The 22,556-nt window shown below is 45.9% G+C and overlaps 4 protein-coding genes across 5 annotated transcripts in view; 1 reads left to right on the top strand and 3 right to left on the bottom strand.

Moving 5' to 3' along the window:
* Positions 1 to 22,556, bottom strand: part of LOC146009826 (uncharacterized) — a 426,905-nt gene that overhangs the window by 259,906 nt on the left and 144,443 nt on the right. The gene's annotated exons all lie outside the window — the stretch shown is intronic.
* Positions 1 to 22,556, top strand: part of LOC146009824 (uncharacterized) — a 163,849-nt gene that overhangs the window by 65,389 nt on the left and 75,904 nt on the right. The window lies entirely within an intron of this gene.
* The window catches only part of LOC146009852 (uncharacterized), a 70,593-nt gene that overhangs the window by 1,222 nt on the left and 46,815 nt on the right, over positions 1 to 22,556 (bottom strand). The window lies entirely within an intron of this gene.
* Positions 3 to 22,110, bottom strand: LOC146009849 (uncharacterized). Its single transcript, XM_083150390.1, has 6 exons — positions 21,757 to 22,110; positions 11,879 to 11,957; positions 11,666 to 11,763; positions 3,478 to 3,694; positions 330 to 379; positions 3 to 216 (listed from the first exon to the last, which is right to left on the bottom strand). The coding sequence occupies exons 1-6, from the start codon at positions 21,823 to 21,825 to the stop codon at positions 154 to 156; spliced, it is 576 nt and encodes a 191-aa protein (XP_083006516.1). The 5' UTR covers positions 21,826 to 22,110; the 3' UTR covers positions 3 to 153.

Genomic DNA, 22,556 nt, shown 5'->3' with positions numbered 1-22,556 from the left:
TAAAACATTTCCCACAGTCAGAACATATAAATAGCTTCTCATCTGCCTCAAGGTTGGAGGTAACAGATGACATATCTGCGCTGTGAGGTACCAGTTGCATGATTGAGGTAACAGGGTTTTCTACCAGATAACCTTTTGTGATGTCATTATCTTCTATTTCACAATCTGGGGATACAATGGGATGTTCAGCCAACATATTTCTTCTGTTACATCCATCTACAGGGAAAGAGATACATATATGTAAATTACTATGCTAGAATAACTTTTTGGCAGACATACCAGGAAAAAGTACACAACCCCAGATGATCAACCCATCACCTTGTCCATACCTTCTTTGTCTTCAGTGATTTCCCAAACTGGTTCCAAAAATGTAAAATACCTACAAGGTAGAGATATGTTGGGCTTCCATGGAGAAACAAAATGAGCAGGTAATATTTTTTTCAGACTCCATGTTTAATGGATGTACCAAGGGAGTTAATATGGTGGGCAGGGGGGCATGTCAAGCAATTAAGCACTAAAGCAAATGTGTGTTAAATACACTGCTGCTCCATAACTTTCACTATTTTCTTTCCACAATGTGTAATTGTGTATCTACACAATTGGCGGAATTGCAGCCTTTGTGGTAAGGCTGCACCAAAATCAAGCTTCTAGGTGAAACGTATGTCAGGATACATCATAGAGTCACGGCTAGGTGAAACGTACATCTGCTACATCATTGGGTCACGTCTAGGTGAAACGCACGTCGGGCTACATCATTGGGTAATGTCTAGGTAAACGTACGTCGGGCTACATCATTGGGTCACGTCTAGGTGAAAGGCATATCGGGCTACATGATTGGGTAATGTCTAGGTGAAATGTACATCTGCTACATCATTGGGTCACGTCTAGGTGAAACGCACATCGGGCTACATCATTGGGTCACGTCTAGGTGAAATGTACATCAGGCTATATCATGGGGTGCACACATGACTTGCTACAGCCGCTTCCAGTCTCTCCAGTTCATGGAATCGCTCTCAGACACAGATGCATCCAGCTCTCTGCTCTTGGACCAAGCTTTGAAAGCCAGCATGTATAATTTCTCGACCTCTACATCTTCCTCACCTCTTTACACAGGTAGGCCACACGATCAGCCCTGTATTCCTCCTTACTTCAGGGCAGACAACTGATTGCCCTTACCACTGGATACATCCCATGCCTCCTTTCCCATCACCTCTCTCTCTCTCTTTCTTCCTCTGTATAATACTGCTGGCATGACAATTTAGGTGATATACTATTGCTCAGCCTTGAGACATATGATAGGCATTCAGTGAGGTGATCCGATGTTTCTCAGGCTTGAGACATATGCAAAATGATCAGTCTTGGGTGATATATGACTCTGAATATCCCATATGATTGGCCATAACTTCTGGTATCTCTACCTGAATATATTGTATTCTCTGAATAACCTTGTGGTTTTTCTTTAAATTTGCCTATACATCTAACCAGAATATCCAAAATTGTCTCTCCCTGCAGGTATGCCGACCAAATAAGCTGCCAAATCACTGCTAATCCAAGCTAACCATCATCCAATATGGGACAGGACTGGAAACACAATCGTATAAGAAGTCTTGATACATAAATGATAAGCTTTACAGACCTAGACACTGATCTCTGAAAATCACAGTTTAAGTGGCCGATGGGGGCAGTGATGTCATTGAGCCATCTTGTGAGAGCGGTGTGGACAATGCAGACATTTCAGGACCACCCAGGGGGAGGGCGGTGGCTGTGTGACATCACATGCAGACGCTGCAGCATGAAACATGGCTGGCCTACTGCTACTTCACAGTCAGGCAGCGCAGCTGGTGATGTGTGAGTGCTTCATTGGGAAAAGACCCAGCAACTGCGGCGGCTTACCATATGCTGGGTGGCCCACCCACAGTCTACCACCGGGAGTTCCAGTGTTGCTGAATTTCATAAAGCTGCAACTAGGTTGCAGCCACATCCAGGGTATGGTCAGGAAAAGGACGCAGCAGGAACCAGGGTATGGTCAGGAACCGGATGCAGCAGGAACCAGGGCATGGTCAGGAACCAGACGCAGTTAGAACCAGGGTATGGTCAAGAAAAGGACGCAGCAGGAACCAGGGTATCGTCAGGAACAGGACGCAGCAGGAACCAGGGTATGGTCAGGAACCGGATGTAGCCGGAACCAGGGTATGGTCAAGAACCTTGCTACTCAGAAACAGTCCAGTTCAAATGATCTATCCCTGTATGGGAGCAGACATAACATTCCAAATAAGTGTACCTGATCACCTCTATACACGGAAACAACCCCACAGAGGAGCCTGCTAGGAGGTGCACATACGTTGTCCTTGCGGTTAGCTTGGATATACATTTGCACATGTGGACAGTCACAATTGTAGCCAGGGTTATACTCATCCTCCATATAGCAAGCTCTGCCAATGGCCAGTGATCTGCTTATCCCAACTGTGGTTGATGCTGGCAACGGTAACACACAGTGACATGATGTGAGGGGGGAGAGCAGGAGTATAATAGGGGCTGATGGCTGCTGATGTATGAGATACACCAGAGAGTGCGGGGAGGAGACTGGTCAGATCTCTGGGCTGGTAATACACAGTGACATGATGTGAGGGGGAGAGCAGGAGTATAATAGGGGCTGATGGTTCCTGATGTATGAGATACACCAGAGAGTGCGGGGAGGAGACTGGTCAGATCTCTGGGCTGGTAACACACAGTGACATGATGTGAGGGGGAGAGCAGGAGTATAATAGGGGCTGATGGCTCCTGATGTATGAGATACACCAGAGAGTGCGGGGAGGAGACTGGTCAGATCTCTGGGCTGGTAACACACAGTGACATGATGTAAGGGGGAGAGCAGGAGTATAATAGGGGCTGATGGCTCATGATGTATGAGATACACCAGAGAGTGCGGGGAGGAGACTGGTCAGATCTCTGGGCTGGTAACACCCAGTGACATGATGTGAGGGGGAGAGCAGGAGTATAATAGGGGCTGATGGTTCCTGATGTATGAGATACACCAGAGAGTGCGGGGAGGAGACTGGTCAGATCTCTGGGCTGGTAACACACAGTGACATGATGTGAGGGGGAGAGCAGGAGTATAATAGGGGCTGATGCACCTGATGTATGAGATACACCAGAGAGTGCGGGGAGGAGACTGGTCAGATCTCTGGGCTGGTAACACACAGTGACATGATGTGACGGGGAGAGCAGGAGTATAATAGGGGCTGATGGCTCCTGATGTATGATATACACCAGAGAGTGCGGGGAGTAGACTGGTCAGATCTCTGGGCTGGTAACACACAGTGACATGATGTGAGGGGGAGAGCAGGAGTATAATAGGGGCTGATGACACCTGATGTATGAGATACACCACAGAGTGCGGGGAGGAGACTGGTCAGATCTCTGGGCTGGAAACACACAGTGACATGATGTGAACTCTGTAATGTGTTTATTACTCACCTGTGCTGATATATGTAGGGATTTCCTCCTCCTTATACTGCTGATTACTTGTTAAATACATCTCTTCTTCATCGTCTATAACTTCTACCTTGATATCAGTCATACATGTCTCTTCTTCTCCTTCTGTATCTTCTACCTTGATATCAGTCTCATATGTTTCTTCTTCTTCTTCTTCTTCATCTGTATCTTCTGCCTTTATATCAGTTAGTTCTTCACTCTAAATAATACACAAAACACAATGGGATTAGTAATATTATATATATATATATATATATATATATATATATATAGTATCTCCTTAACAGAGAGTGGTCTGCACACCAGTTTAAAGACAAAACATTTTTATGTCACATAAAAAAGGTAAAGCACATGGCATTGCATTGGAATCATAAGACAAAAAGTAAGGTGCAGGTTACTTATCCAAAACCCATCACAGCAATATAGTGTTACAGGGGAACCTGTCGCCAGCTCCAAAGCATCAATACCCTATTGGGGTATTGATGCTTTGGAGCTGGCGACAGGTTCCCCTGTAACACTATATTGCTGTGATGGGTTTTGGATAAGTAACCTGCACCTTACTTTTTGTCTTCTGATTCCAATGCAATGCCATGTGCTTTACCTTTTTTATGTGACATAAAAATGTTTTGTCTTTAAACTGGTGTGCAGACCACTCTCTGTTAAGGAGATACCCCATATATGCAATTTTATTTGTGATCTGGCACCCTACTGTTTGCCTGGCGGTGTGCGGTTTTTCAACTGTACATATATATATGTATATATATATATGGTCAGATGGTGGGTGTAAAAGCGCTGGAGTGTCCAAATGTGAAAATAAGTTCCAGTAATACACCTGCAAGCATGCAAGGTGAAATAGGTGCACCAGAGTTTAAGTACAGACTGCAGCTTCCTTCTCACAAGAGAAATCCCGGGTCCAAGGGATGAAGCAAATCTGGGGGAGAAAGAGAAATGGGAAGGAGCGCTTCCTGGTGCATTAAACGAGACTTTATTATGCAAAAAGGAGAAACAAACTCCACGGTACTTCAACAATGTGCTTGTACCTGTAAAAGCAACACTGTGGACTGGTTACCACATGGCTTGATAAAATACAATCAGGCAAATACAGCTCACTCGTGGATGCAGCTCCGTGTCGAGGACACCACCGGTAGAACAAACGCTGGCTTGCGCTGCAGAATCGGGATGATCCAGGGTCAGGAACGTCCAACAGGTGAGTAAAGCTGGTGAGCGTGGTAGGCCACGCCCTGACGCGTTTCGTCACTGGGACTTTGTCAGAGGGCGTGGCTACTACCTGCGCCGACCAGCATTAAATACCAACCATCTGTCAATCAATCAGAGGGGCCGGGCACTATGGCTAAAGGCGATACTAACCAAAAAAGAGAGCTGCTATACTGCAGAACTCCAAAAAGAAAAATGAGCTTAAAAGAAAAAATGTATAAAAATATTAAGGTACAAGACCTCGTATACCTGGCTAATATACAATATATATTGCCAGTATGTTTAAAACATTTAAATAGATACACATAACTCCACAAGGAATGTGTGTCGACTTTTATGATGATGTCGACCAACTCGATGTTATTTATTCTTCCATATGGAGGAAATATATAAAAAGCTTGAACTTTAAAAATGAATATGAATAATTCATATCATAAAAATAACTGATTGATTGACACATAATACATAAACAATTGCAAGATCAAAAAATGACGACCAATAAATAAGGATTACAAACACTTCCATATACATTGTAGGATCATATGCCAATATTCAAACATATACATAAAAAATATATACATATATGCGCATACATCGCATACATATGGCCCCTAAATATCTACCTCAATTTATACATGTACCTATTTTTTATGTAATTTTTATATGTACTTCTTGCTGGGTGTGACTGACAGATCGGTCGGAGTCCAGCCAGCCGGGCAGCACTTGTGAAGAGAGAGGAGAGAGCTCTCTCGAGTTCCAGCCAATCATAGCTGGCCTTCCACCCCTGCTCCTCCTCCTCCCTTTCTCCCTTTACAGTCCGGCCAGCCTGCATTACTCACACGTAACCTGAGCTGCAGGAAAAGCCCTCTCTAACATCACTTAAGCAACGTCTGTTTTCAGAGGTCAGTGTCCTGTTTGCGTGCACTGTGCAGTTTAGCCAGTGTCTCTGCACACCCTTTAGTAATGCATACAGGGTGATAGCAGCAGCACTGGGTCAAAGACAGGAGTCTGTCCAGTCAGTGTCTGCAGTTTGCCTGTGACATGAGATGTGCTGCAGACTTCAGTGTTCAGGGGTTTCTCACCAGTTAGAAATCACTGGTATTTCTGTATGTAGGAACTGCTAGCACTGCATTTTATTGGCATGTAATTGATCATGTAAATAGCCATTTACAGTTATAGAGTGGGCTACAAGAGCAGGATATTATAAAAAGGAAAAAAATATTCATCAAAATAATCCAGTGTCTTTGGCGCCATTCTAACCACTTTCTTCTCCTCCACCTGCCCTCCTTTCCTGAGCCCCAGCAGAGGCCAATTAAGGCATGTATATCAACATATATGTATATTAACACACATATATATATGCAAAAGGGGGTATGTAGGTGCGCTAGCTTGACTGCCTGGGTTTAGTCAAAAAAGTCCAATCATGGATACTCATGCAGTTCATCAGACACTGTTGTCCTTCAGTTTTCCTTTTAACACTAGGTCACTGATTTTGCTGACCGCTGCTTCCCACCTGGATGGGTCCTGGGATCCAATCAGAACCAATAGTATCTGGAGAAAGGGGGATGGAAGGAAGCGCTCGATAGTGCAATATTATTTTGATAAAAAGGTTTTATTTTAAACACATAAAATCAGACCATCGGTACACTGCTCGTACCATTAAATTCCTCAGTGTGGGCTATTAATACCACATGGTGTAATTGATAATATAAACCCGGTCGCCCGGTCACCGTCTGTTCTTGTAGCTGCCTCCTGGCAGGGACCACTCCATCACCTTTAGCGCTTACAGCACCTTCCGGCAAGGACTCAGCGTATGCCCCTCGGCTTCCCGGCAGCAAGACTTCAGACACGGAAAGTTGGTTTGCGTCAGGTAGGACACTCCCAGACGCGTTTCGCCTGTAGCTTCGTCAGTGGGATGTATATATATATTTTTTTTTTTCTATCTTGATAGATAGTTAAAGATATATATTGGTCAGTGGAATGTCTTAAATGTGGCAGGGTCGCTGACATTAACTGTGTGACCCTGGCTCCTACTTGTTGTGCACCCTGCGTGAACACAAAAAAGGTGCATGGCCTTGATAGGCCACGCCCCCTTTTTTAACATGTATCGGCTCTTTGTCTTACCGTAACCTATTTTTTGGCTCACTGCCTCAGGTTGGTTGGCCACCCCTGGCTTAATACATGTGAAAATACGTGCCGTAAACACCTATACAAAAATACAAGAGCATAAAAATAGTCTGCATCAGTGAATCAGGCTGTGTATAAACATAGTGACAAATATACCTATGAATCACTCGCAGCGTAATGTACCACATCACACTGTAGAAGTTTATCAAAAACCACAATTAAGAAGCATATTCCAATTTACAAACATGGGGACCCAGCAGTATTACATACCTCATGACATCCAAAATGAAGTGCACGCCATCCTGCACGTGTTGAACCAGCTAGCAGGCTTTTAAGCTCATGCCGGGCTATTGCTTCCGCCCAATGAGCTGTATCAATGGACCGCAAGGTCCACTTCCTGTTTCCGGTATTAGCGCTATACAGCGCCTTAACACCTCGCGTCCTTAACAACAAAACATCACTCCCAGCGCCGTTCTCATTGACAGCACTGCGTGATGCTGGCCCACACATTGAGCAGGCAAAGGCTGTGATCATATCGCTACCATGGCTGTTGATGCGCACATTACAAAACGAGACACTTAGTCTCAAAACTCAGTATAATTACTATACCGTGTCGACTATTGTATGTTGATCTGCTAGGTCAACCCCAATTATTATAGAAGAATATTAACATCCTGTAGCACTGATGCAGTTATACATCAATAGTTATTACTCCAAAAACATTTTTATATAAAAATTATATACACAAAAATACAAAAACAAAAATATACACACATGCTCCAATATGTGCTGGCGACAATGCGGGAATATTGGTACCATCTACCATATCTTCTGGTCCTGCCACAAGCTCAGGGCATATTGGGGAGAGGTCTTTGACCTCATTTCTGAAGTGATCCAACTAACCCTTCCCCCTGACCCACTATTAGCTTTATTCCATGTATACCCACAAGACCTCCCGATTGGGAAGACATATGTCCTCGGACATATTCTCATAGCGGCAAGAGCAAACCTAGCTCAACATTGGAAGCAGCCTTCTCCCCCCCCTTCCCTCAGGTTATACTAAAAATGAATCACCATTTCCTCATGGAAACCTGCTTCCAAACCCACTCCCCCAATCCCACCTCGCCCCACCCTAAATGGGCTCCCTGGCACACCTATGCAACTGAAAGGGAGGGTACCAGATTCTTCCCCTCAGGCACGCCTGGACAAACAACTACCTTCAGCCTGAATGAGCCCCCCGATTCAGATGCAGAACCTCCTCCATCCCAAACCTCTGTCTAATTGATGCTTTCTTACCCTAGACTAATTTTATAATAGACTCTGTATTTATATGTTTATGTACAGTCGCTCTGCGAAGTGACCTAATGTGTTCTATATGATCAATGTATAATACCCAATGTGTAAAGTGTTACCGTTTGTATTGTCCCCACCCCCGACTGCAGTCCCCCCCCCCCTAATGTCTCCCCTTTTTTCATTTCTGTACCCCATATACAAATATGTGTTAATAAAAATTTATTGATGGGAAAAAAAATATACACACATAAAAAACACATAAAAAAACATACAAAAGTAGACTATGTGCTGCTGCTAATTTGGTCCCATTACAAAAATACAGATAAGGAATTATTTTCATTTAACCCCCTGGGGGCAATAGTGTCCAGTTTAGCTATCCACCTAGCTTCTCTCTGCAGGAGAGCACGCCCTCTGTCGCCTCCTCTTTCCTTGGGTGGCTCCCAATCTATAATCATGTATTGTAGAGTAGAGATTTGATGTCCTTCTTTGACAAAGTGAACCGTGACAGGCTTATCTGAAGATCCAGTGCTGTATGCCAGTCGAATGGATGATCTATGCTGCGTCATCCTTTCGCGGAAGGTGCTGATAGTCTTACCCACATATAGGTACCCGCATGGGCATTTTAGATAGTATACAACGTGATCCATCATGCAGGTCAACCGATATCTCAGGTCGATTTTTCTACCACTGTGTGGGTGGTTAAACGACCGGCCAGTAATCAATGCCCTACATGTAGTACATCCGAGACATTTAAAACAGCCAGTCTGTTTAGATAACCAGGTCGATTTCACAGGTGCTTTTTTGTGCTGGACATATTGGGTCTTAAAAGGTAATCTTTAAGATTTCGTCCTCGACGTACACTGAGCAAAGGTGGTTTCTTATCCATTTTCACAAATGAAGGGTCAGAGGAAAAGATATGCCAGTTCTTTTTTATACCATGTTGTACATGTTTCAGCGAAGTGTCACATTGTACGCTTAGTACCATGCTTGGCGTCTCTCTCTTCCGGATCCCTTCTTTTAAATGTGCTGCGTGTTTCGGTCTTGCCTTTGTAAGACAGTTCATAATGTCCTGCCTCCTGTACCCACGTTCTTTAAATCTCACACAACAATCTTGCAGCTGTTCCTCCGCTTTCACTTTGTCAGAATTATTTCGTAGAATACGAAGAAATTGGGAGATAGGTAATTTGGACTTTAGAGCCTCAGGTGATTCATACGTTACCAACCAGATCCCAGGCTGCGGATAGCGCGAGATTCAAATCTCAGAGAAACCATTTGTTTTAAAGCCTCAGGATGATGACTGGTTGCCCATAGCATTGTATTGCGGTCTGTGGGTTTACGGTACAACGTGTACCCCAGTCCATCCTGTTCCTTATAGACCGTGACATCTAAGAAATTAATCGATGTTTCACTAATCTCAGATGTGAATCTGATAGGGTGGTCAAGTGAATTTAAATGAGTAACCATGTCGTTAAAGGAGTCAACACTGTCCAACCATAGCAGAATCACGTCATCAATAAATCTTTTATAGTATAGAATCTGGGGACCAAACCTAGACAGTATGTGCACATTCTCATTTTGCTGCATGAAGATATTAGAATAAGCTGGCGCTAAATTAGATCCCATCGCCGTCCCCGAGTTCTGGACGTAGTAATCACCCTGGTACATATAATGATTACTACGTAGGACCATGCCCAAAAGTTCGAGCATGAAACCAACTGGGGGGCCACTATAGGGTCCTTTCAATAATTTATCCTCAACCGCCTGAATGCCCATATCATGAGGTATCACAGTATACAGTGAGCTGACATCTACCGATGCCAACTTACATGTAGTTGGAATATTTGATAATTTTTTGATGTCACTCAAAAAATGGCCAGTGTCTCGGAGATAGCTTTTATCATTAATCACAAATGGTTGTAAGAAAAAGTCAAGAAACTGAGCAATTGGCTGTAGTATTGACCCACGTGCACAAATTATCGGCCGACCAGGAGGGTCAACCAAAGACTTGTGCACCTTGGATAGCAAATAACTCAGGGGGCACAACGGGTATTCAGTGATCAAACATTCATAGACATTATCATCTATCCATGAGTTGGTGTGTCCAATTTTCAATAATGCATCCACTTCACGTTTAATTCTAGGCATAGGGTTAAAGTTTAACCTAGAGTATGTTTTTTCATCAGATAACTGTCTTTTAACTTCAAGGTCATATTTAACAGTGTCTAAAATCACCACAGCTCCCCCCTTGTCTGCATTGCGTATGGTAATTATAGTGTTATTTTTCAAAGCAGTTAATGCTTCCCGTTCACCTTTACTTAAGTTATCATATGGTTTCGAGGCCCTGTCTTTCTCCAGTACCTCACGATTAACCATTCTTGTAAAGTTTTTTATACTGCTGTTGTTAGAGGGGGGGGTCAAAGGTGCTACTGTTTTTAAATAGACTGGTCGGCATTGTTTGAGTTGAGTTGTCTCTATTGTCAAAAAATTCTCTTAGGCGCAACTTACGACCCATCTTATGAAAGTCCACTGACCACCTAAAGGGGTCCATTTTATTAGTGGGCACAAAGGTCATGCCTCTAGACAATAGTGACTCCTCAAAATCGGTAAGTTTATGGGATGATAAATTGAAAATTAGTTCCCCTTTTTGCCTTTTTTGTTTTTGTTCTTTTCTCGAGATCCTCCCCCTCCTAACGTGGGGTCTTCTAGTAGTTCTTTGCCGAACATCCTCGACCTCGTACCTGGGCCTAAAAAAGCCCCAGATGGGGGTCTCTCATCAGAATATTCTTGATCAGAAGAGGAGGAATAATTAGGCTGACTTGTATGACTAACACCAGATTGATTATTTCTTGATCTCACAAATCTTCTACCCCCCTGGTATCTCTGACGGGAAGATTCCCCAGATAACCAGCGGTATACACCATGGTGCTTGTAATCCATCTCTAATATATATATTACAGTTTTACAAAGGTGAAGCACTCCAAGTGATGATGTAAGTATAGCCGGTGCCAGGCACATAAAAAATGAACAAAAGCACTTACCCCTTCAGGGAAAGGAATTGGAGCCAGCACTCAGCAGTTGGTGAAAGAAAAATAGTGTTTTAATTAGAGATGTGCAGGTTCTGATTTATGCTGATTTACTCTGATTTCAAAGCAGGATCTTATTGGCTATCCCAAATCACATGACAGTTGTTGATAGTTGAAAGCCAATAAGATCCTGCTTTGAAATCAGAGTAAATCAGAGTAAATCAGAACCTGCACATCTCTAGTTTTAATGCAAAGACATAGTTGCAATGGTAACAGCTGTTATCCTGACAGCTGTTTCAACTGCTCCTTGGCAGTTTTCATCAGAAGCCTTTGTTAAGACTTGTAGACAGCCAGGAACATGTACAATAGTGCCATAACACCTCATGTTGTCTCTATGAAGTGCACGCCATCCAAAAACAGTGTAATATCAGTATATAAGACACACAGCTTCTGTACAGATCATATAGTGACAGTCACTGTGGTATATTGGAGAGACTCTAAATCCCACCTACCTGATCCTCCTGTGGGGTCCTGTGATTCTCCTCTGTACAATCCTGGGAATACAGAGGACGGGGACATCTCTGTGAGGTATTCCTGTTACTGGGTCCATCTGTAGGAGACACACAGTGACTGAGGACATTGTATATATGTGATTATCAGATGCTGGGTGTATTTAGGGGACCCCCATACCTGCCCTCCCCTGTACAATAAATGTCTCCTCTTACCCAGTGATGTGAGGGGCCGGTGATTCTCCATCATCACGTCCTTGTACAGACCCCTGTGTTCCTCTATATAATCCCCCTCCTGCATGGAGAGATAGACAGTGACATCCTGACACCTTATAGGCACCTGACACAGACAATGATACAGTCATCACCCAAACACATCCCCCGGTGTTACTGTATAACGTCCCATTCCCAGCAGTCACCTCTCCGGTCACATCCCCCGGTGTTACTGTATAACGTCCCATTCCCAGCTGTCACCTCTCCGGTCACATCCCCCGGTGTTACTGTATAATGTCCCATTCCCAGCAGTCACCTCTCCGGTCACATCCCCTGGTGTTACTGTATAACGTCCCATTCCCAGCAGCCACCTCTCCAGTCACATCCCCCAGTGTTACTGTATAACGTCCCATTCCCAGCAGTCACCTCTCCTGTCACATCCCCCGGTGTTACTGTATAACGTCCCATTCCCAGCAGTCACCTCTCCGGTCACATCCCCCGGTGTTACTGTATAACGTCCCATTCCCAGCAGTCACCTCTCCGGTCACATCCCCCGGTGTTACTGTTGAACGTCCCATTCCCAGCAGTCACCTCTCCAGTCACATCCCCCGGTGTTACTGTAGAACATCCCATTCCCAGCAGTCACCTCTCCGGTCAAATCCCAAGGTGTTACTGTAGAACGTCCCATTCCCAGCAGTCACCTCTCCGGTCACATCCCCCGGTGTTACTGTAGAACGTCCCATTCCCAGCAGTCATCTATCCGGTCACATCCCCCCGGTGTTACTGTAGAACGTCCATTCCCAGCAGTCACCACTCCGGTCACATCCCCCGGTGTTACTGTAGAAAGTCACATTCCCAGCAGTCACCACTCCGGTCACATCCCCCGGTGTTACTGTAGAACGTCCCATTCCCAGCAGTCATCTATCCGGTCACATCCCCCCGGTGTTACTGTAGAACGTCCATTCCCAGCAGTCACCACTCCGGTCACATCCCCCGGTGTTACTGTAGAAAGTCACATTCCCAGCAGTCATCTATCCGGTCACATCCCCCCGGTGTTACTGTAGAACGTCCATTCCCAGCAGTCACCACTCCGGTCACATCCCCCGGTGTTACTGTAGAACGTCCCATTCCCAGCAGTCACCTCTCCGGTCACATCCCCCGGTGTTACTGTAGAACGTCCCATTCCCAGCAGTCATCTATCCGGTCACATCCCCCCGGTGTTACTGTAGAACGTCCATTCCCAGCAGTCACCACTCCGGTCACATCCCCCGGTGTTACTGTAGAAAGTCACATTCCCAGCAGTCACCACTCCGGTCACATCCCCCGGTGTTACTGCATAACGTCCCATTCCCAGCAGTCACCTCTCCGGTCACAACCCAAGGTGTTACTGCAGAACGTCCCATTCCCAGCAGTCACCTCTCCGATCACATCCCCCGGTGTTACTGCATAACGTCCCATTCCCAGCAGTCACCTCTCCGGTCACAACCCAAGGTGTTACTGCAAAACGTCCCATTCCCAGCAGTCACTTCGCCGGTCACATCCCACGGTGTTACTGTAGAACGTCCCATTCCCAGCAGTCACTTCGCCGGTCACATCCCCCGGTGTTACTGTAGAACGTCCCATTCCCAGCAGTCACCTCGCCGGTCACATCGCCCGGTGTTACTGTATAACGTCCCATTCCCAGCAGTCACCTATCCGGTCACATCCCCCGGTGTTCCAATATAACGTCCCATTCCCATTAGTCACCTCTCCGGTCACATCCCCCGGTGTTACTGTAGAACGTCCCATTCCCAGCAGTCACCTCTCCGGTCAAATCCCCCGGTGTTACTGTAGAACGTCCCATTCCCAGCAGTCACCTCTCCGGTCACATCCCCCGGTGTTACTGTAGAACGTCCCATTCCCAGCAGTCACCTCTCCGGTTACATCCCCCGGTGTTACTGTAGAACGTCCCATTCCCAGCAGTGACCTCGCCGGTCACATCCCCCGGTGTTACTGTAGAACGTCCCATTCCCAGCAGTCACCTCGCCGGTCACATCCCCCGATGTTACTGTATAACGTCCCATTCCCAGCAGTGACCTCTCTGGTCACATCCCCCGGTGTTACCGTAGAACGTCCCATTCCCAGCAGTCACCTCGCCGGTCACATCCCCCGCTGTTACTGTAGAACGTCCCATTCCCAGCAGTCACCTCTCCGGTCACATCCCCCGGTGTTACTGTAGAACGTCCCATTCCCAGCAGTCATCTATCCGGTCACATCCCCCGGTGTTACTGTAGAACGTCACATTCCCAGCAGTCACCTCTCCGGTCACATCCCCCTGTGTTACTGTATATTGTCCCATTCCCAGCAGTCACCTCTCCGGTCACATCCCCCGGTGTTACTGTATAACGTCCCATTCCCAGCAGTCACCTCTCCGGTCACATCCCCCGGTGTTATTGTATAACGTCCCATTCCCAGCAGTCACCTCTCCGGTCACATCCCCCAGTGTTTACTGTATAACGTCCCATTCCCAGCAGTCACCACTCCGGTCACATCCCCCGGTGTTACTGTAGAAAGTCACATTCCCAGCAGTCACCTCTCCGGTCACATCCCCCGGTGTTACTGTATAACGTCCCATTCCCAGCAGTCACCTCTCCGGTCACATCCCCCGGTGTTACTGTATAACGTCCCATTCCCAGCAGTCACCTCTCCGGTCACATCCCCCCGGTGTTACTGTATAACGTCCCATTCCCAGCAGTCACTACTCCGGTCACATCCCCCGGTGTTACTGTAGAAAGTCAAATTCCCAGCAGTCACCTCTCCGGTCACATCCCCCGGTGTTACTGTATAACGTCCCATTCCCAGCAGTCACCTCTCCGGTCACATCCCCCGGTGTTAATGTATAACGTCCCATTCCCAGCAGTGACCTCTCTGGTCACATCCCCCCAGTGTTACTGTATAACGTCCCATTCCCAGCAGTCACCTCTCCGGTCACATCCCCTGGTGTTACTGTATAACGTCCCATTCCCAGCAGTCACCTCTCCGGTCACATCCCCCGCAGAGGCGTAGCTACCGTAAGGCAGCCACCGCGGCTGCTTGGGGGAGCAAGCACCAGAGGGGCGCCCCCGGTGCCCGGGCACTCTGGTCAGACCCCCCCTTACCCCTCCGCATGCCGCCACCACCGCATTCAGCCCGGCACCGCAGATAGCCTCCGGGCTCCGTCTCCTGCAGTAATGAAAAATGTCACGACAAAATGGCTGCCCCCGGTGTTACTGTATACGTCCCATTGCCAGTAGTCACCTTCTCTACAGTCTGCTCCCTGTCTAAAATAATAACAGGACACCACAGGCTGCTCCCCCTGTAGAATAATAACCGTACGCCACAGGCTGCTCCCCCTGTATAATAATAATAGGACACCATGGGCTGCTCCTCCTGTAAAATAATAACAGGACAACACATGCTGCTCCCCCTGTATAATAATAACAGGACAACACATGCTGCTCCCCCTGTATAATAATAACAACAGGACACCACAGGCTGCTCCCTCTGTATAATAATAACCGTCCACCACAGGCTACTCCCCCTGTATAATAATAACCATACACCACAGGCTACTCCCCCTGTATAATAATAATAGGACACCACGGGCTGCTTCTTCTGTATAATAATAACAGGACACCACAGGCTGCTCCCTCTGTATAATAATAACCCTACACCACAGACAGCTCCCCCTGTATAATAATAACCGTACACCACAGGCTGCTCCCCCTGTATAATAATAACAACAACAGGACACTACAGGCTGCTCCCCCTGTATAATAATAACAACAACAGGACACTACAGGCTGCTCCCCCTGTATAATAATAATAGGACACCACAGGCTGCTCCCTCTGTATAATAATAATAATAATAATAGGACACCACGGGCTGCTCCTCCTGTATAATAAAAATATGACACTACAGGCTACTCCCCCTGTATAATAATAGGACAGCACTGTCTGCTCCCCTGTATAATAATAATAGGACACCACAGGATGCTCCCCCTGTATAATAATAATAGGACACGACGGGCTGCTCCTCCTGTATAATAATAATAGGACACCACAGGCTGCTCCTACTGTATAATAATAATAGGACACCACAGGCTCCTCCCCCTGTATAATAATAACAACAGGACACCACAGGCTGCTCCCCCTGTATAATAGTAACTGGGCACCACAGGCTGCTCCCCCTGTATAATAATAATAACAACAACAGGACACCACCGGCTGCTCCCCCTGTATAATAATAATAATAATAGGACACCACAGGCTGCTCCCCCTGTATAATAGTAACAGGACACCACAGGGTGCTCCTCCTGTATAGTAATAATAATAACAGGACGCCACAGGCTGCTGCCCTGTATAATAGTAACAGGACACCACAGGCTGCTCCCCCTATTTAATAATAACAGGACACCACAGGCTGCACCCCCTGTATAATAATAACATGACAATACAGGCTGCTCCCCCTGTATAAAAATAACACGACACCACAGGCTGCTCCCCTGTATAATAATAACAGGACACCACAGGCTGCTCCCCCTGTATAATAATAACGGGACACCACAGGCCACTCCCCCTGTATAATAATAATAATAAGAGTACAACACATGCTGCTCCCCCTGCATAATAATAATAATAATAATAATAATAATAATAATAATAATAATAACCCGACAGCACAGGCAGCTCCCCCTGTATAATAATAATAACTGTACACCAAATGCCGCTCCCCCTGTATAATAATAACCGGACACCACAGGCTGCTCCTCCTGTATAATATTAAAAGGACACTACAGGCTGCTCCCCCTGTATAATAATAATTGGACACCACAGGCTGCTCCCTCTGTATAATAATAATAATAATAACAACAGGACACCACAGGCTGCTCCTCCTGTATAATAATAACAGGACACCACAGGCTGCTCCCCTTGTATAATAATAACAACAGGACACCACAGCCTGCTCCCCCTGTATAAAAATAACAGGACACCACAGGCTGCTTCTCCTGTATAATAACAGGACAACACAGGCTGCTCCTCCTGTTTAACAATAATAATAACAGGACAACACAGGCTGCTCCACCTGTATAAAAATAACAGGACACCACAGGGTGCTCCTCCTGTATAATAATAACAGGACACCACAGGCTGCTCCCCTGTATAATAATAATAATAACAGGACACCACAGGCTGCTCCCCCTGTATAAAAATAAAAGGACACCATAGGCTGCTCCCCCTGTATAATAACAGGACACTACAGGCTGCTCCCCTTGTATAATATTAACAGGACACCACAGCCTGCTCCCCCTGTATAAAAATAACAGGACACCACAGGCTGCTCCTCCTGTATAATAACAGGACAACACAGGCTGCTCCTCCTGTATAATAATAACAGGACAACACAGGCTGCTCCCCCTGTATAAAAAATAACACAACACCACAGGCTGCTCCCCCTGTATAATAATAATAATAATAATAATAATAATAATAATAATAATAATAATAATAACAGTACACCACAGGCTGCTCCTCTTGTATAATAATAAAAGGACACCACAGGCTGCTCCTCTTGTATAATAATAAAAGGACACTACAGGCTGCTCCCCCTGTATAATAATACTAATAAGACACCACAGGCTGCTCCCTCTGTATAATAATAACAGGACACCACAGGCTGCTCCTCCTGTATAATAATAATAATAATAACAGGACACCACAGGCTGCTCCCCCTGCATAATAATAATAACAACAACAACAGGACTCCACAGGCTGCTCCCCCTGTATAATAATAACAGGATACCATAGGCTACACCTTCTGTATAATAATAATAACAGGACACCACAGGCAGCTCCCCCTGCATAATATTAAAAAGAATACAGGACACCACAGGCTGCTCCCCCGTGTATAAAAATAACAGGACACCACAGGGTGCTCCTCCTGTATAATAATAACAGGACACCACAGGCTGCTCCCCCTCTATAATAATATCTATAATAATAACAGGACACCACAGGCTGCTCCCCCTGTATAAAATATCAGGACACCATAGGCTGCTCCCCCTGTATAATAACAGGACACCACAGGCTGCTCCCCCTGTATAATATTAACAGGACACCACAGCCTGCTCCCCCTGTATAATAATAACAGGACACCACCGGCTGCTCCCCCTGTATAAAAATAACAGGACACCACAGGCTGCTCCCCATGTATAATAACAGGACACCACAGGCTGCTCCCCCTGTATAATATTAACAGGACACCACAGCCTGCTCCCCCTGTATAATAATAACAGGACACCACCGGCTGCTCCTTCTGTATAATAATAACAGGACACCACAGGCTGCTTCTTCTGTATAATATTATCAGGACACCACAGGCTTCTCCCCCTGTATAATAATAACAGGACACTACAGGCTGCTCCTCCTGTACAATAATAATAACAGGACACCACATGCTGCCCCCCCCCCTGTATACGATCAGGACACCACAGGCTGCTCCACCTGTATAATAATAATAATAATAATAACATGACACCATAGGCTGCTCCTCCTGTATAATAATAACAGGACACCACAGGCTGCTCCTCCTGTTTAATATGAACAGGACAACACAGGCTGCTCCCCCTGTAAAATATTAACAGGACACCACAGGCTGCTCCCCCTGTATAATAATGACAGGACACCATATGCTGCTCCTCCTGTTTAATATTAACAGGACAACAAAGGCTGCTCCCCCTGTATAAAAATAACACAACACCACAGGCTGCTCCCCCTGTATAATAATAACAACAGGACACTACAGGCTGCTGCCCCTAAATAATAATAACAGGACACTGCAGGCTGCTCCCTCTGTATATTAATAACTGGACACCAAAGGCTGCTCCCCCTGTATAATAATAATAATAATAATAACAACAACAACAACAGGACACCACAGGCTGCTCCCCCTGTATAATAAATAACAGGACATCATAGCCTGCTCCCCCTTAATAATAATAATAGCAGGACACCACCGGCTGCTCCCCCTGTATAATAATAACAGGACACCACAGGCTGCTCCCCCTGTATAATAATAATAATAAGAGGACACCACAGGCTGCTCCCCCTGTATAAAAATAACAGGACACCACAGGCTGCTCCTCCTGTATAATAACAGGGCAACACAGGCTGCTCCTCCTGTTTAATAATAACAGGACAACACAGGCTGCTCCCCCTGTATAAAAATAACACAACACCACAGGCTGCTCCCCCTGTATAATAATAATAATAATAATAATAATAATAATAATAAAAGGACACCACAGGCTGCTCCCTGTTTATAATAATAACAGAACACCACAGGCTGCTCCTCCTGTATAATAATAACAGGACACCACAGGCTGCTCCCCCTTTATAATAATAACAGGACACCACAGGCTGCTCCCTCTTTATAATAATAACAGAACACCACAGGCTGCTCCTCCTGTATAATAATAACAGGACACCACAGGCTGCTCCCCCTGTATAATAATAACAGGATACCATAGGCTACACCTCCTGTATAATAATAACAGAACACCACAGGCTGCTCCCCCTGCATAATAATAAAAATAATACAGGACACCACAGGCTGCTTACCCTGTATAAAAATAACAGGACACCACAGGGTGCTCCTCCTGTATAATAATAACAGGACACCACAGGCTGCTCCCCCTGTATAATAATAACAGGACACCACATGCTGCTCCCCCTGTATAAAATAACAGGACACCATAGGCTGCTCCCCTGTATAAAATAACAGGACACCATAGGCTGCTTCCCCTGTATAATAACAGGACACCACAGGCTGCTCTCACTGTATAATATTAACAGGACACCACAGCCTGCTCCCCCTGTATAATAACAGGACACCACAGCCTGCTCCCCCTGTATAATAATAACAACAGGACACCACAGGCTGCTCCTCCTGTATATTAACAGGACACCACAGGCTGCTCCCCCTGTATAATAATAACAGGACACCACAGGCTGCTCCCCCTGTATAATAATAACAGGACACCACAGGCTGCTCCCCCTGTATAATAATAACAGGATACCACAGGCTGCTCCCCCTGTATAATAACAGGACACCACAGGCTGCTCCCCCTGTATAATAATAACAGGACACCACAGGCTGCTCCCCCTGTATAATAATAACAGGACACCACAGGCTACTCCCCTGTATAATAATAACAGGACACCACAGGCTGCTCCCCCTGTATAATAATAACAGGACACCACAGGCTACTCCCCTGTATAATAATATTAGGACACCACAGGCTGCTCCCCCTAAATAATAATAACAGGACACCAAAGGCTGCTCCCCCTGTATAATAATAATAATAATAATAATAACAGGACACCACAGGCTGCTCCCCCTGTATAAGAATAATAATAATAATAATAATAACAGGACACCACAGGCTGCTCCCCCTGTATAATAAAAACAGGACACCACAGGCTGCACCTCCTGTATAATAATAACAGGACACCATAGGCTGCTCCTCCTGGATTATAACTGGACACCACAGGCTGCACCTCCTGTATAATAATAATAACAGGACACCACAGGCTACTCCCCTGTATAATAATATTAGGACACCACAGGCTGCTCCCCCTAAATAATAATAACAGGACACCAAAGGCTGCTCCCCCTGTATAATAATAATAATAATAATAATAATAATAATAATAACAACAACAGGACACCACAGGCTGCTCCCCCTGTATAATAACAGGACACCACAGGCTGCTCTCACTGTATAATATTAACAGGACACCACAGCCTGCTCCCCCTGTATAATAACAGGACACCACAGCCTGCTCCCCCTGTATAATAATAACAACAGGACACCACAGGCTGCTCCCCCTGTATAAAAATAACAGGAAACCACAGGCTGCTCCTCCTGTATATTAACAGGACACCACAGGCTGCTCCCCCTGTATAATAATAACAGGACACCACAGGCTGCTCCCCCTGTATAATAATAACAGGACACCACAGGCTGCTCCCCCTGTATAATAATAACAGGATACCACAGGCTGCTCCCCCTGTATAATAACAGGACACCACAGGCTGCTCCCCCTGTATAATAATAACAGGACACCACAGGCTGCTCCCCCTGTATAATAACAGGACACCACAGGCTACTCCCCTGTATAATAATAACAGGACACCACAGGCTGCTCCCCCTGTATAATAATAACAGGACACCACAGGCTACTCCCCTGTATAATAATATTAGGACACCACAGGCTGCTCCCCCTAAATAATAATAACAGGACACCAAAGGCTGCTCCCCCTGTATAATAATAATAATAACAGGACACCACAGGCTGCTCCCCCTGTATAAGAATAATAATAATAATAATAATAATAACAGGACACCACAGGCTGCTCCCCCTGTATAATAAAAACAGGACACCACAGGCTGCACCTCCTGTATAATAATAACAGGACACCATAGGCTGCTCCTCCTGGATTATAACTGGACACCACAGGCTGCACCTCCTGTATAATAATAATAACAGGACACCACAGGCTACTCCCCTGTATAATAATATTAGGACACCACAGGCTGCTCCCCCTAAATAATAATAACAGGACACCAAAGGCTGCTCCCCCTGTATAATAATAATAATAACAACAACAGGACACCACAGGCTGCTCCCCCTGTATAATAATAATAATAACAGGACACCACAGGCTGCTCCCCCTGTATAATAAAAACAGGACACCACAGGCTGCACCTCCTGTATAATAATAACAGGACACCATAGGCTGCTCCTCCTGGATTATAACTGGACACCACAGGCTGCTCCTCCTGTATAGACACCATTACCTGATCTTGACGGACACAGAGGCGGCTGCAGCAGTCGATGAAAACTCGCTTCCTGTGATTGGAACGCATAATCAGGAAGTTGTGATGGAACGCAGAGGCCGGAAGTAAGGTGGAACGCACAGTCTGGAGTTAGGGTATGATTGGCATAAGCTGCTCCCTTTTGTCTGCCCCCTCCCCTCTGGCACAGCCCCGCCTTCATTTCAGGAGGCCAGCAGCCATGTTCCTTTAGACCAGTCGGAGAGCAGGTTGCACGGACGTCAGGTGGGAGCGCCGCCCTTCCCAAACACTCCCACAAGGCAGCAGGAGCAGAGAGCGACCATTGCTGTGTCTGGCAGCAGGAGCACAGAGCGGCCATTGTTGTCTTGCAGCAGGAGCACAGAGCGGCCATTGCCGTGTCTGGCAGCTGGAGCAGAGAGCGGCCATTACTGTGTCTGGCAGCAGCTAATGATATTATTATTATCTAAAGGCCGAGCAGCTCTGGTGTCAGGTTGCTGTAGTACTACAGGGGGAGCAGCCTCTGGTGCCTTGTAGTGTAGATGGAGCAGCCTCTGGTGCTGCATTATCATTATACAGGGAGCTGACTCTATATTGTCCTATTACTGTATTACAGGTGTTGCAGACCTCATTGTTACTGTAATACAGGTGGTGCAGACCCCGGTGCTACTGTATTACAGGTGGTGCACATCCCGGTGTCACTGTAATACAGGTGGTGCAGACCTCATTGTTACTGTAATACAGGTGGTGCAGACCCCGGTGCTACTGTAAAACAGGAGGTGCGGACCCCGGTGTTACTGTAATAC

The sequence above is a fragment of the Crinia signifera genome, chromosome 6 (genome assembly GCF_055691185.1).
Source record: "Crinia signifera chromosome 6, ASM5569118v1, whole genome shotgun sequence".
In the NCBI taxonomy this organism is placed as follows: domain Eukaryota; kingdom Metazoa; phylum Chordata; class Amphibia; order Anura; family Myobatrachidae; genus Crinia; species Crinia signifera.
The sequence above is the reverse complement of the archived record's forward strand: the minus strand, read 5'-3'. Positions and strand labels throughout refer to the sequence as shown.